The 15,203-nt window shown below is 40.0% G+C and overlaps 1 protein-coding gene across 1 annotated transcript in view; it reads right to left on the bottom strand.

Moving 5' to 3' along the window:
* Positions 1 to 15,203, bottom strand: part of ehd4 (EH-domain containing 4) — a 34,481-nt gene that overhangs the window by 16,235 nt on the left and 3,043 nt on the right. The window contains exons 2-3 of the mRNA XM_084741773.1: positions 10,672 to 10,848; positions 6,495 to 6,592 (exon numbers count right to left, since the gene is read on the bottom strand). Coding sequence (XP_084597899.1) covers positions 6,495 to 6,592; positions 10,672 to 10,848 — 275 coding nt within the window. The remainder of the gene's footprint in view (positions 1 to 6,494; positions 6,593 to 10,671; positions 10,849 to 15,203) is intronic.

Raw genomic sequence — 15,203 nt, 5'->3', positions numbered from 1 at the left:
GATTACAATGATTAAATCCATATTTTCATTAATCATTTTTGCTATTTTTGCCATCTTTTCCAACTAAGCATCATTGTTAATAACAAACTTATGTGTGAGTATCACGCAAACTGTTGATCTAAGCAGCAACATTTTCTTCCAAGTTCAGATTTAATTCCTTAATCCTGCAGTCCGATGTTTTATCCAGGCCAGCGTTCCCAAATTCTTGACTAACAGCCATCACTCCGTCATTTCAGCCCGATATCGATGTCAGCAGTAGTCTGAGTACAGGACTGACTGCAGAACCGAATTACATCAAGTGCAAATCGACAACTCTCTGAAGGTTAGAGAGAATGTTGCAGAAGTTGCAAAAAGATTTTGTTGAGCATGCAGCACATGTTCATGAAGCATCCCAACCAGAAGAATGTTTTTCTGGATATATGTTTTAAAAAGAGTGGGCTGTTAGCCTTGTGTTTGATTGGGACAAGACAATTATGCTTCATTAACACCATCAGATATTCTTTTTTAATGGTAAGAATAGCTAACCATTGAATTATGGGTTGTTTGTTGATAGACTATCATGTTGGTTTGTCCAGTTGAACCTGCAAGATTCAGTTCATAATTCCTCCAGTCAGATCAGTTCTACTGATCTGTCCTGTTTTGTTCCTGGAAAGATCTGCAGCCCAACTTTAAACATGAGGCCCATGTGTCATTACAGCAACTACAAAAAGTATGAAAATGATGTGTCCTGCTCCCTGAACTTCTTTCACAGTTTGAATCCTGACATTGTCAACATGGAATATGTCCATATCATCAGGGAAGAAAAAAATCCATTGATGTAAAAACCTGATCATTCAGTATATTCAGGTAGTGAGCTGACCTCATAACGTTGCTGAACCTCGACCTGAACAACTGAAGCAACCCCAGATCATAACACCGCCTCCACAGGCTGGTACTGTAGGCACTAGGCATGATGGGAGCATCACTTCATCCAACTCTGGAACAGGGTAAATCTGTTCACATGTCTAACATAGATGTAGCTGTATAAAAACACTCTCTGCTCCTCAGTACAAACACCTTCACACTGCAGGTGGTGTTTGCTGTGAAACAGCTGCAGTTCTCACATGTTCCTCAACATGTTGACTTAGTCCAAACTGCTGAACCCTGATGAATGTGATAGAGGATCAGAGCAGTAGCTGTGATCTCACTGAACCTTCAGCGTCTGTATGAAGGAGTTTAAACTGTCAGTGATGACGTCAGCCAGCCTGCCTGCCGGCCTGTGTGTGTGTGTGTTGAGTCACAGTTGGCCTGTCCAACATCTTCAGGAGGAATTCAGCCTCAGCTGAGCAGCTCTAAACGCTTCCAGATGGAGGGAACGCCCCGCCGCCGCTTCCTGTGGCCCTCCGCCCCTCCCTCTAATCCTCCCTCCCTCCCTCCACCCGTCCAGCTGAGGCTTTTAATTGATGCTGTCATCATCCAGGCTGACTCAATACCCGAGCAACAGGGACAGAGTGCAGCAGGAGAACATATATAGATTCTATACAGTACCAGAGGAACGTACCAGAACTGAGGGCTGAAAAACCCTCCAACTCTGACAAGGCTTTAAGTAAAAGAAGATGAAAAATTCAATAACAGTGTCGTTACAACATGATTTATGGGATGGCGTATACATAGCACGTCAGTTTTAAAGGACATTTTGCTCATCATGTCATGTCTACACATTTTAAGATTTTTGCACATTATTTTACAACAGTTAATAGGGATTAGAGCTGCATGACAGGGTTAAAAAACAGTCATACTGAGATGATTTTGACTGAAACTGGTACTGTGATATGCGATATGATGCAGCTCTACAGTACGTCTTTATACAGCTGTTTATTTGATCAAAATATCTGCAGCATCTGAGATTTGAGTGTTTCATTTGTTTTTTGTAATTTCAGTAATCTTGACTAATTGTGCAGTGCTAGTTTGGTTTAAAATAAATACAATACTTATGACTTACAAAAGTTGCGTACTAAAGTTAAAATTATTCAACGCTGACTTTGCACAAATTGTGGTCTCCTGGGTCAAAGTCCTGTGTTTGCTTAGTCTCACGTAGCCAGGCCTCCCTCCACAACGCTAAGCACAGGAGAAACGTCTACACATTCTGCTACACAGCAAATAAACGCCCTGCTTTGTTTGCATTTCTTTAAACCAATCAGAAAGCATATTGGGCGGAGCTAATCCCAGGATGCAGTGTTGATGCTGCTGCAAAATAAGTGTAGAGGGGAAACTTGTTCTGGTGGAACATTTGCATGTCATGAGGCGAGTTCTGGTATTAAAATGACTACATCACTGCAGGAGAAAAGCTAACAGCTGTTAGCTTGTTTATGCTCATACTGTTAGCATCCCAGCTGCAAATTTGCTGTTTCAGCGTGCAGGTTACAGCTCAGAGGTTGACCGGATAGCCAGATGCAGCTTGAGGCAAGCGACCAGTGGCAGGACTTGTACCTGCAGTTTGCGTCCGGTGAGTCAGACGAGTGTTTGTTCCACCCATCGTCCACATAACAAGGAACATTTAGGACCTGACTGAAGGTTGTTTAATTTACAGATGTGTTCAGGGCTGGTTTCTCCTCTCAGACTGAAGTGCCTGTTTAAACTGCCTAACCTCAAACCGCCTTATTTGACTGACTTCCTGCCCGCCTGCTCAGATTCTGAAAAAATAATTATTTAATTGAAAAATGATATTTTTTGTCCTTTTGCCTTCTTTGGACACAACAGGTGAAGACAGAGAAAGGGTGCACAAAAAGAAAATGCATAAACAACTATTTATTTTATAATGCTTTTGAATTATTTCTTTTTATTTTATTCTTTTTCGTTAGAAACATCTGGTGGGCCAACTTTGGTCCGAGGGCCCTACTTTGGGCAGCCCTGATCTAAATAAAGACCAACATGCACTACAGAGGCCAGATGAGTCTGGCTTTTAGTTGTTTTTTCATCATCCTCATTGAAGTTTTTTGACAAATTCTTTTTGGTTCTGCCATTATTTTTGCCTCCAGATTCACTCCAGTCCTGGAGTTTTTCGTTCCATTCCAGGTTTTGTGCACCACTAGTTACTTACCTTACTCCAGGACTCCATAGTCTCTGAATAACTAAACCAAACATAAGACGCAGTATCACAGTTTAACTAGTCCAGATTAAGGCCTGCTGCTGGATTAATTTAAACCCTGTTTGTGAAACCAGCCCTTAATGTTACAGATACTGTGTAGGAACAAAAAATATTAAAATACATTGTAAAAACTGTCGATCAAAATTGCATTTTTCTGTTTCCACAGTTTGTCAGTGTGTCAGTAAAAACATGTATTTGAAGGTACAGCTGTCGTCTGTTTCTCTGCTGCCAAAGTTTGTAACAACTTCTCCTCTGCAGGAGACGGATCTTATTCTCCGTGTTCTCCAGGGGGACGTTCTTCAGTCTGAACTCTGACCAAAAGATTTTCTGTTTTCTCAACAGAACATCAGAACAGCCAGTGGTGGAATAAACCTGTATACATTTACTCAAGTACAAATCTGAGGTTCTTGTGCTTTTCTTAAGTCTCCTCCACTACCAGGTTTGGGGAGTAACAGATTACATGTAACGGGATTAAGTAATCTGGATGCAAAAAGAGTAACTGTATTCCATTACAGTTACACATAAAAAAAGACGTAATCAGATTAGAGAAAGATTCAGTAAAAATGGGGATTATTAGCAGGATTATAATGTTAAAATAAAGAACAATATCCTACCATGTAATATCCTTCAGCTTCTTCAATATGAATATTTCCTGGTATCTTTACTCCTCTCTGACAGTAAACTGAATGTTTTTTAAATTGTGGACAAACCGAGACATTTGAGGACGTCATCTTGCACTTTGATCAATATTTTATGGACCAAATAACTAATCAACTACTTGAGAAAATGATTGAGTGACTAATTAATGATGAAAATCATCATTAAATGCAGCCCTAAGGTAATCCAATCCTGAGGTAATCCAAAAGTAATGGAAAGTAAACAAGTTACATTACTTTAATAATGTGAAACTTGGACAGGTAATTAGTAACTGTATCTGGATACTTTTTAAAGTAACACCCCCCAACCCTGTTCACTACATCTCAGAGGGAAATATTGTACTCCACCACATTCATCAAAGTAAAGGATTTGAATATTTCCTTTTCAAAGTCAGAGTTCCTCAAAGGAACCCAGGAGGAACCTTTCATGATGGACTAGGAGGAGTTTCTCACAGAACTGCTCAGGACAGAGTTAACAGTAACAGAAAGCTCAGAATTCACTCTGGGATATTTAACTGTAACTGTTCGGCTCCAGTTGCTCACAGCTTCAGGAAAAAGTTCAACCTGAAAGAATCACAGAAAACAGAACAACAACCAGACAAACCGACAACGTGTTCAGTCAAACACTTTCCTACACAAACAATACAACAGGCAGCGGCCACAGAAACTGAGTGGAAAAGTGTTGAGGACAAAGTTAAACACTTCAAGATGCAGAAGTGAATAATGACCACGACTCTGCAGGATCAACTCCGCCTGCATCTTCAACACAAAGACACTTCTCCACTTGCACAATGCAGTGTGACGTATATCAGCTTTACACCAGGGTCTGGGTGAAAACTCTTCTCTGATTGGCCGGCAGGTGTGTTTAAATGCACACATAGTTTGGATCGAGTTTAATCAAGGTTTGAATTCATCTTGTAACCATGGCAACATTAAAGAGCCCAGCTGTCAAAGCTCACACCTCTTCCTAACTGGAGGCAATGTGAAGGAGCGAGCGAGCGAGCGAGCAAACAGCTGATTGGTTCAGTTTTCAACAGGCTGAAAAATCTCTCAGACAAGTTTCACCTTCAACTCCAACCTGTTTTATCTGCTTCAAACGGATGTGACGTCCTGGACGTTTGTGTTTCCCCTCATCAAAAGTGAGGACGAGAGACGAATTATTAACGAGGTGGAAAAAGGTCTGCAGGAGGTTTTATTCATCCTGTTACAGTTTGTTTGCAGCTTCAGCAGCTGTGTTTTCTGACAAAGAAAGTATTTTACAGTTTTACTGGATTAACTTTATCCAAACTAAATTTAAGCTTTTAATTACATCTCGTCTTCTTTTATACAGAGTTAAAATGTTTTTAAAAGGCACTGCTACATGTAAAGGTTTTTTCAGTTTGCACAGATCTGTAACCGTTATCATCTTTTAGAAAACCTCCCTGGCAGTTGGTTCCTGTGCAGATCAGTTTTTCTGGTTTCAGATCCACATTTCTAACCTCTGTGGTTACAGAAGAGCTGCAGCCGAGGTTCTTCAGAGGAAACAGACTGAGTGGTAAAACAGAAGTGAGAGAAAAGATGGATTAAGAAATTCACAACAACATTTTACTGGTTCTTAAATCCAGTCATGTTCATCCTGAGAGGAAAGGTCACGGGGTCAGCTGGGAAAGGTGCGCTCTCTGTCTGAGCAGACACACACGCACTGGTGATGATTCGACTTTAAAGTGCTTAAAAAACAGATTTCGATTTCCTCACTTGGAGAAAAAAAAGTGGTGCAGCATTGCTCCACTGTGTTCAATCAGGAAGTGATTCTGATTCTAAAATTTATTCCTGTAGTTTTCAGTCACATGGATGCAGGTTTCTATAGTTCATACAACATTATTAGTGTATAATGACCACATGATTACTGTAGTATCTGCAGTCAAAATTCATTAGCAGGTATATTTTAAAATAAATAAGTAATGTTCCTGTAATTTATTACAGTAAGTATTTAATATATTTAGAATTTAAAGGAATTTTGAGCAGGATTTTTCATTTTCTCTCGCAGAAACAATCATCTGTTTTTGCTTGTTTTGTCATCTAAAGAGTCCACCAGGAGAGAGACTCAGCATCTGTAGTCAGTCAGTCAGTTCATAAGATCATCAGTTTGCTGTCGAAGCAAACCGAGCCTTGTTTGAGCAAACACAGCTCTCATTCCCAACTTAAAGCCGTGAACTGAAGAGGCAAAAAACTTGGATAATCTCTGACACTGAAGTCAGAAATCAGAATCAGAAGAGCAAAGAACATGCATACTCTCTGGGATTAAATTCATAAATTTCCAATAAGAAAAACTTGGACATTCTCTGAGATTTAAGTCTTAAATTTATGCATTAAAAAAAAAAAAGCTTGGATAAAATGGCTCTTTTGACAGCGGAGGGTGCCGACGCCCACGCTGGGTGAGAAGTCAGAGGATCAACAAAAGGAATTAAAGAATCATCTTTTAGGTGTCAATCATTACAAAGGTTCACGACAATCCATCCAGCTGTTGTTGAGATGATTCAGTGAGGATCAAAGCGGAGGAACAGACCTGATCTGTGACCTCTGAGTTCAGTTCTACTGAAACTCTGACTGATGACTGAAGGATCCCAGCAGGTCGACGGCAGGAACACAATATGAGGAAGTGAAAGAATCTCAAGGACTATTACACAACACACACGCACACACACACACACACACACACAGTGAGCTCATACCTCTGCTGATTCGTTGTTTCTCTCCAGACAGGATACCAGGAGTGTCGATGATGCTGATGCTCTGAAGAACCTGATTGGGCATCTGAGAGCAGATGAACCTACACACACACACACACACACACACACACACACACACAGAGAGAGAGAGAGAGAGAGAGAAGAGTGAGGCAGGTTTCCATCATTTCCTTCTGATTCTTTTCTGGTTTTATTTGTCATGTTTCTTTATAGAACAAAGAGAACAAAATAACATTCCAGTTCTTCATTTATTATTTCGTGAACGCAAAATTTAGACAACAAATGGTCTCATTTATTTATTTATTCATTGTTTTGTTTTTTTTGCTGCAGGTGGTTGAAGAAGTACTCTGAGAGTACTGAGTAAAACTCCCATGTTACTGAAGTAAAAGTACAAAATCAGCATCAATATAAACTTAAACATAAAGTAAAAGTACTCTTTTCGCAGAATGGCCCATTTCAGAAATATTAATCAATATCATTTTGTTGAATTATTAATTACTGATGCATCAATATGTTTATCACTTTAATGTTGTAGCTGGTAAAGGCAGGGCTTGTTTCAAACCACACATCCTGCTGGGCAGCATTTCAGTTTCATCAGGGGATCAATGACTTTTATTATTGTTATCTTTAATAATCCATCATAATTTATTTGTTCATAATATTATATATCATTAATCTGCAAAGTATCTTGTAACTCAAGGTATCAATAAATGGAATGGACTCACTTACTGTTTAATATGTGGGAAATTTTCATGTCGGGGTCCAATAATGACTCAGACTCATATTTTTACCACCTCTCTGTACGTTAGCACTGATGTTTGCACTTCCTGATGATCAGCTTCCTCTAAAACACATTTTCCTTGAAAAGTGAATCATCAGTAACCTTATCATGTGATCAGAAATCATTTTATCATTAAAATTATGAGCTTTTTCTTTTCTTTCTTTTTAAAAAAGGCCTTCTTTTTACATATTTGCCATATTGAGTGATTTAATAAACTAAATATGAACTTGGTTTCCTCTAAATTTAGACCCAGGAGGTCAACGTTATCGATCATTATGTGATCCTGCAGAGTCTGAATCCTGTGGTTATTACATCATGTCGCCGTGGTGACAGATCAGACAAGCTCTGGCCGGTTTAACGGAGGTGAAGTTTACCTGCTTCTGTCAGACAGAGACGCTGTGGTGTAATGAACAGGGTGTGATCAGAGTGTGTCAACAGTGTGAGTTCATCTTAATCTACAGACTGTTACAGACCACAACATTCAGATACAACAGCATTTCAAAAGAAAAAACAAAAAAATTAAAAACAATTAAACGGAGGGATGTAACTTTCTGAGAAAAAGAGAACATTTCAAGATTAAAATTTTCCAAGAAAAAAAGACTAAAATATTCCCTGAGATTAAACTTTACAAACCAATTTACAAGGAAAAAAATACTTGTTTATTCTTTGAGATTAAAATCATAAATTTACAAGAAAAAAAACTGGGAGATTCTCTGAGATTAAACATGTAAATTTACAATATTCTCTGGGATTAAAGTCATAAATTTAATTGTGTAGTTGTTGAGGAATGTAATATTATCGTCCAAGATGACGTCTTCAAGTGTCTTGTTTTGTCTGAGCAATGAGGGAGGTTTTATTATCAAAACTGCTGGTGATTATTTTTTAGAATTGTTTAATCAACTAATTGTTTCAATAAAAACTAAAAACATCAGGACAACTGACACGACTATTTCTTTAAAGGACTTGATCAAGACTGCAACTAACAGTTATTTTCAGATTAATCAGTTACTAACTGATTAGCCCAAAAATGTCATCAGACGGTGAAAAATGTCGATCCTTAAATGTTTTGTCTACAAATCAAAGAAATACAGTTTACTGTCAGAGAGGAGTAAAGAAACCAGAAAATATTCACATTTAAGAAGCTGAAATCAGAGAATTTTTACCTTTTTTCCTAAAAATTACTCAACCCGCTCGATCAGTTGTTAACGATTAATCTATAATCTATAATTGATTAATAATCCATTAATTGTTGCAGCTGTAATCCAGATCTGCATCCAAAGAAGAAAATACTTGACTTCTTGACAGAGTTTTCAGACGTGTGTATGGGACCTCGCTGTCACTGTGTAATAAATATAAAGCTGAAAGTTAAATTTAGCTGACAGACTTCAGCAGCTCGAGGCGGGAAAAAACAAAACCGCCGCGCCGACACGTGGTGACGCACACACACTTCCCCTGGAAACAATAACTTATTTTAGCTCCTTAATCACATCAGGACGAGGTGGAATTCCTCGTTAAAGGAATTCCTCAGGTACACACACACACACACACACACACACACACACACACACACACGGTTGGAGGGTCCGTTTCCTCGCTGTCGCTCTTAGAAATATTTCTGGACGGAGGAAATACGTTTGGAGCACAGCGTTTTTATCTAATTTTAAACCCTCAGTACAAACTGTCAGCCTGACAGTCAGCAGTGTGTGTGTGTGTGTGTGTGTGTGTGTGTGTGTGTGTGTGCGTGCGTGCGTGCGTGCGTGCGTGTGTTTACATGTCAGTCCGGGTGAAGGGGTCACTTCCCAGGTTGAAAATGTTTTGAGGAAAGCAGTGACAGGAGTGTGAAGAGCCGCCAGGATGAGCGTGTGTGTGTGTGTGTGTGTGTGTGTGTGTGTGTGTGTGTGTGTGTGTGTGTGTGTGTGTGTGTGTGTGTGTGCAGAAATCAGTCCCAAAAAGATAGTGAGACCAGGTTTCAACTTCATTTCAACTTAATTGTTGTAATGCAAAATTTAAAGTAAAAACTTTGACATTCTCTGGGATTAAAGCCGTAAATTTATGTGAAAAAATCTCAGATCCTTTGTGACACTTAAATTGTACATTTACAAGAAAACTAACTTGGATATTCTCTGACATTTAAGTCGTGAAATTACTAGGAAAAAACCTGGATATTACACTGAAGTTGTAAATTTACGACAAAAAATGTGGATATTTCCTGGGATTAAAGTCGCACATTTACAAAGAAAAAAACTGGTTATTAACTGGGATTAAAGCTGTAAATCTGCATGAAAACTCTGGATTTCTCTGTCATTTTAGTCGATAATTTATGAGAAAAAAACTTGGATAATTTCTGGAATCCAAGTTCTAAATTTATGAGAAAAAGAGGGTGTGAAGGGGTCATTTCCCAGGTTGATGTTTTGTGGAAGAACTTAAAGAAAATTATTGTTTCCTCTCATTTTTCCCCTCTTGTCTGGCCCCGATGCTCTTCAGTTGGTTCCAGGCGACTGATTATCATAAATTGGATTTGGACCCAGCATGGAGCTTTGGTGCAGCTCTGTAATCAATCACTGTAACGGCAGAAACTAAGAAAACACAGCCGAGGTTCAAGCGAAGGGGGATTATTCTGTGAGGGTTAGATGTGGAGTCCAGGTCTTTGTGGGCTGGGTGGAGCCCTGAGGTCTTAAATGTCACATCAGTCTGCAGCTCCATATTTATCTTGAGTCTCCACTTTGTTCTGGATCGATAAATAAAACACAACCTGCAGCATTAAGAACCACCAGGATCAGAGCTGGAGGTTCAGTTCAGTTTATTTCACAACCAGCTCGACGACAGATGAGATGAGACTTATTGATCAGGGATGAAGTTGATTAATGATCCAGCAATGCTGCAACATTTTTTTGTTTGTTAAATTATTGTGGTGCTGCAGAGGCGTGCTGGCCTACGCAATCCGTCCGTCCGCTCCACCTGTTTTCACATGTTTGGACCTATTTTTCAAATAGTGATCGATCTGGCAATAATTTTTCCACTAATCAATTAGTTGTTTGGTCCATAAAATGTCAGAAAATGGTGAAAAATGTTTCCCAAAGTTCAAATGTTGTTGTTTCTTTTTTATATCTGTTTGTGATTGCGGGTCTGCACAGTCTTTTATTTTGAAAACTGGATTCTTTGTCTGACTTCCTGTTCTGCTCAATCTGCTCTGTGCAAATTGACACGGCTTCCAAAAATAAAAAAATAGACTCGGTGTGTATTCTCTGCAGCCTGAATATGCGTGAATTGTTGCAACTTCCTGGAGGGACTGATGTGTAAGATTGTAAAGAAGGAAACAGAAAATATGTTTAAACTGAGCTGATTTCAATGAAAAAAAAAAATTGGGGTGTGTGTGTTTACCTGTTGAGGAAGGAGTTTCCAAATGCGTTGAGCTTCCTGAAAGGTTTTTTGGGGTCGACCACCAGAGCGTTGCCAGGGACAACACCCTCGTTCTCGCCGTACATCACCGCAATGAAGCCGTCGGTGGTCGGCTCCGGACCGATCCGCATCCCCGGAAAATCCTGCTCCAGCAGGTACCTGAGACAACAGAGAGAGAGAGAGAGAGACAGAGATTCAGTTCCTCGGTTGAGTCACGGTGGGACGGAGTTTCTTTTCTGTCCCTCCGTCCTTTCATTTCAGCATCGACCTTGTTGACCTCTCATGCAGTTTTTGAAGAAAAGTGAGAAAGGAAGGAAGAGACGGAAGACGGCTGCAGAGAGTCTCTGTCCTCTCACTTCCTGACAGACGGGCATCAAAGAGAGGACGGACAGAGCTGGAAAACTACCACAGAGACGGTTTACTGAGACACACTGAGCGTCTGATGCAGAGGGACTGTCACTTGTTGTCATCAGTTGCGGTTTGATGAGCAGCTGGACGTCACTTCAAGGTTTCCTGTTGACCAGAAACTCTGGATGTTAATCATTAACCATTAATCGATTAGTCTCTGTTGTACCATGTCTCTGGAGTTCACAGGTTTTCTCACAGTTTGGTCTTTATTATTTTCATTTAAACTGTTTGTGCTTCATGAATTAATGTTCCACAAAACTATTGTGCTGCTAAAATCGGTCAACTGTGACTTTTGTCAATTTGCAACCGTCCCAAACAGGAAATGGCAGCTCTGACCTCGAGACAACAACAGCTCAAGTGTGAATCACCAACCAGGCAAAGTGCTGCAGGGGCCCGAGACCCTTCAGGGCTCCAGATCACCTTTGCACCAGTTACTCTGTGGCATGGACACCTGAGCAATGCAGCAAACACAGCAGCTGCATCCCAACTAGGAGATTTAAGAGAGAGCAAACCTGCCTTTACATCCCCACTTTTTGATCGCGCCGTTCATAAAAAACAGAGTTGAGTGTTGAGTCTCATTTCCGGGATGTCAAACATGAACATTTTAGGTTGGTAAAGCGTCCTGAAAACTTTAAAATTATAAGGAAAAAAAAGAAGATACAGGCAGAGGACAGGGTTTCTGCAGATGCAGGCACCACAACACACTTCAGTACCATGGGTGACGATTGAGAGGAATTATTTTATGCATTGTTTTTTTTTCTTCAGAAAATCCTGCACGGTTTGCTCTTAAACATTTCAGCTATGCCAAAAAAAAAACAGAAAACCACAAACCACAAATGTTTTACAATTAATCATCTGTAAGAGGTCATAAAATCCCAGCTGTTTTCTGTCAGTCTTTTTCAGTCTCATGTGGACGTTCTGATAAAATCAAACGTGTAACATCATCTGAAGGCTGTGATCTCTCCAACACCAAACCTGCTACATGTTTTGTTAATGGATCATTTAAAAAATCCTCAAATTCCATCATACACACAAGATAGTCAGTGAATTAACAGCAACATGAAGCTAATTATACTCAGTTTCTAACAGTAGTGTGCTGTAGATGGGTGCCTGTGACTCACTGCTGAAAGTACAGAACACAATAAAACATTTGTGCAACATAAAGTGAGCTGTGCAGTGAAAGAGCAGCTTTATTGGTCATGATTCAAGGCTCTATTTTGCAGGAATTTGCACTTTCAGAGGTTATTTAAATAAAAAATCTCCCGCCATACTAATCTTATATCTCTCTTAACTATATTGGGAACTTTATTGACAAAGATTACAGAACAAAACACATGAATAAAAGATCAAAATAAGCAAAAAGTTTAAGAATAAACAGTCACATTACAGATCCTGTTTCCAGTATAAACACGTGTCACGACTGTCTCTATGAGTGAACCAATCAGAGAGCACACTGTGACCTGTGTGTGGTCCACGGGCCGTTCGTTGGAGCACCGTTAACTCTGCTGGTTTCACTTCACCTCCGTCACAGAAGAAGAACGAAATATGTCGAGTCTGCAATTTACTGGCAACCTGTTCCCATGATTCATTGCATTCTTTGCAGTTCCCATGATTCATAGCAGCCCTCAGGGCAGGGTGGGGCCTCAGTAGTGGAACACACACACACACACACACACAAGCTGTAGCAGCAGCACCAACAATTACTCTGCAGCTCATGTTGGATGTAAACTGACTGCTGCCAAAACGTTTGACTGTTTGTATTCGATACACACACACACACACACACACACACACACACACACACACACACACACACACACAGCAGACATGAGATAAGCTCAGTGAACTGTAGCTGTGGTGACCTCAGCTCTCAGTCTATTGTTTTCCTTCCCTCCAGGCCACCGTAGAATTCACTGTTTTGTTTCTAACAGGTCGACTTGCAGAGACATGAAGCTTATTGGAAATCAATAATCTGGAGATCAATAAAGCATGCATTGTTTTACACATTTAAACTCCTAACTGTACAGTTTGCTTATTTAAAAATGTCGGTGCTGCCCTGTGTGCAGGTTAATGAGCAGAGATTTGATGTGGTTCTGACGCAGCTCGTCTTGAGCTCTGAGTTTTGAGTCAGACTGACAGAGTCTGTGCAGGTTGCAGCTCGTCTGTGCTGTCAGAGATCCAAGCGAAAACTCTTTAAACAAACATGAACTCTGACAGTTCAGACATGCAGCTCTCCCGAGTCCTAATGCACTGAACGCACCGTCTTGAGGACGACCTGTAGTTTTGGCGGTCTGTCCGACACGTGTCAGGAGTTATCAGCAGCTTCACATGGCCGAGCAAGCACGTCAAAACAAAGATATCTCCAGAAAAAGAAAAAAAAAAAACTGTGGCTTTCTAAACTACAAACCTGCTCCACTCATTTTCTGTCAGCCAAACTCACCTCAAACCTACATTCATTATTCCTCAACCACAGTCCAACAGCTGGACTGTTTGACATGTTTGCTTGTTAAAACACTTTTGTGATTATTAGAACATCAAGCCAAACTCCATTTAAAATTCAGCCTATTTAAGCTTCATTAGTGTTTCTTTGTAAAGTAGAGATAGATTCAGAACAATGACTGACTGTGTGAAGCTTCTGACCAGCTTGCTGTTGCTTCCAGAGGTGCAGCAAGCACTCAGGAACATTTAATAACCTGACGCTCTCCTTAACTACAGACCTGTTAGGTGATTTTTTTTGTCAGCCAAATTTACCAGAACACTGTATTCATTTGTTTGACATCTTATATTATGCTCTAACTCTTGTGTATGTTTGCTGCTGAGCCAGAGAGTCTTAAACAGGAAGATTTTGATATGAAGTCTGGCATTAGCTCTCTTGGAGGTGTTACCTCCCAAAACTCAAAGATATTCAGTTTATGATGAGATAAAACTCACATTAAATCTAGAAGCTGGAACCAAAGAACAGCTGCATGTTAACTCACCTCAACAATCAATCGATTATTGATTCTACTGCATATCACTTTTATTAGTTAACAAACTAATAGAACCAACAACAGGAGCGAGCACCAACAGTCAGGAGGAAACACCTCGGGCTTCCTCAGTCAGACCTCGGTCAGAGCGGCCTTCAGTCCGACTAAATCAACCTCAGCACCAAAACAGGATGTGATGTCACAGGTCTGATTAAGTAATCAGGAAATATTGAACTTTAACAGACGAGTGTAAACAGTCTGCGAGGCCGATGCAGTCTGGTCGTGAACAAAAGACGCTGAGAGACACACAATGTTACTGTTTCTATTGGAACAAACAGAAAAATCACTGGAGCTTCATGGGTAACATCGAATATTTTATCAGTTAATGGCTACAGATGACTGTTACAGTCGAGTAGGGATGATAATTAATCAATGATCAATTAATCGGTTGTTCAGAATTTAATCAGTCATGTAAAATTGTCTAAATGTCTAAACTATGAGGCAGAACCTTTCCAAACAATTTTAACTGAACAAAATAATAAAAGACAAGTTGGTCTCCTGGACGCTTCAGAAGGAAATATCATCACAGACTTCATGTCAGGATGGACACGCTGTCAACAAACAAAGGTCCTGTTAGCAACAGTTACAGTTCTGAGTTACAGCTCTGCTTTAATGCAAAGTTTTGATGAGAATCACGCTTTCATTCAGATGTCAGACTGCAGCAAAGAGACACTTATTTATTTATTCTCCTTAAACCAAAGGGAGGATACACTCACTGGATCAAACCCCCTGAACAGAGTGTGAAACGATCCACTGGTCTCTCTTTTGAGTGGACGGGAGGTCATGTTCTCTCCTCCAGCAGATCAATAAACATTAAGGCACCGATCGCTCTCTTCCTGCTCTTCCAGGACAGCCTTTGTGAAACAGAGCAGTCAGCCAGCGCCAGAGGAAAAAGAGATACGACAGCCAGAAAACAACCCGAAATAAGACACAGAGATGGTACAAAACAAATGACCAAACTAAGCACCTGATTTTAGGGCAATTAACTGTTAAATCCTGTTGTATGAGAATGATTTGTGTAACTGTCAAGTTGCATTTAAATTAAGTTTCATGCAAATATGCTACATGCAACTAGTTGCA

The sequence above is a fragment of the Lutjanus erythropterus genome, chromosome 18 (assembly GCF_056507025.1).
Source record: "Lutjanus erythropterus isolate fLutEry1 chromosome 18, fLutEry1.hap2, whole genome shotgun sequence".
Lineage (NCBI taxonomy): Eukaryota > Metazoa > Chordata > Actinopteri > Lutjaniformes > Lutjanidae > Lutjanus > Lutjanus erythropterus.
This window is presented reverse-complemented; position numbering and strand designations above follow the sequence as displayed.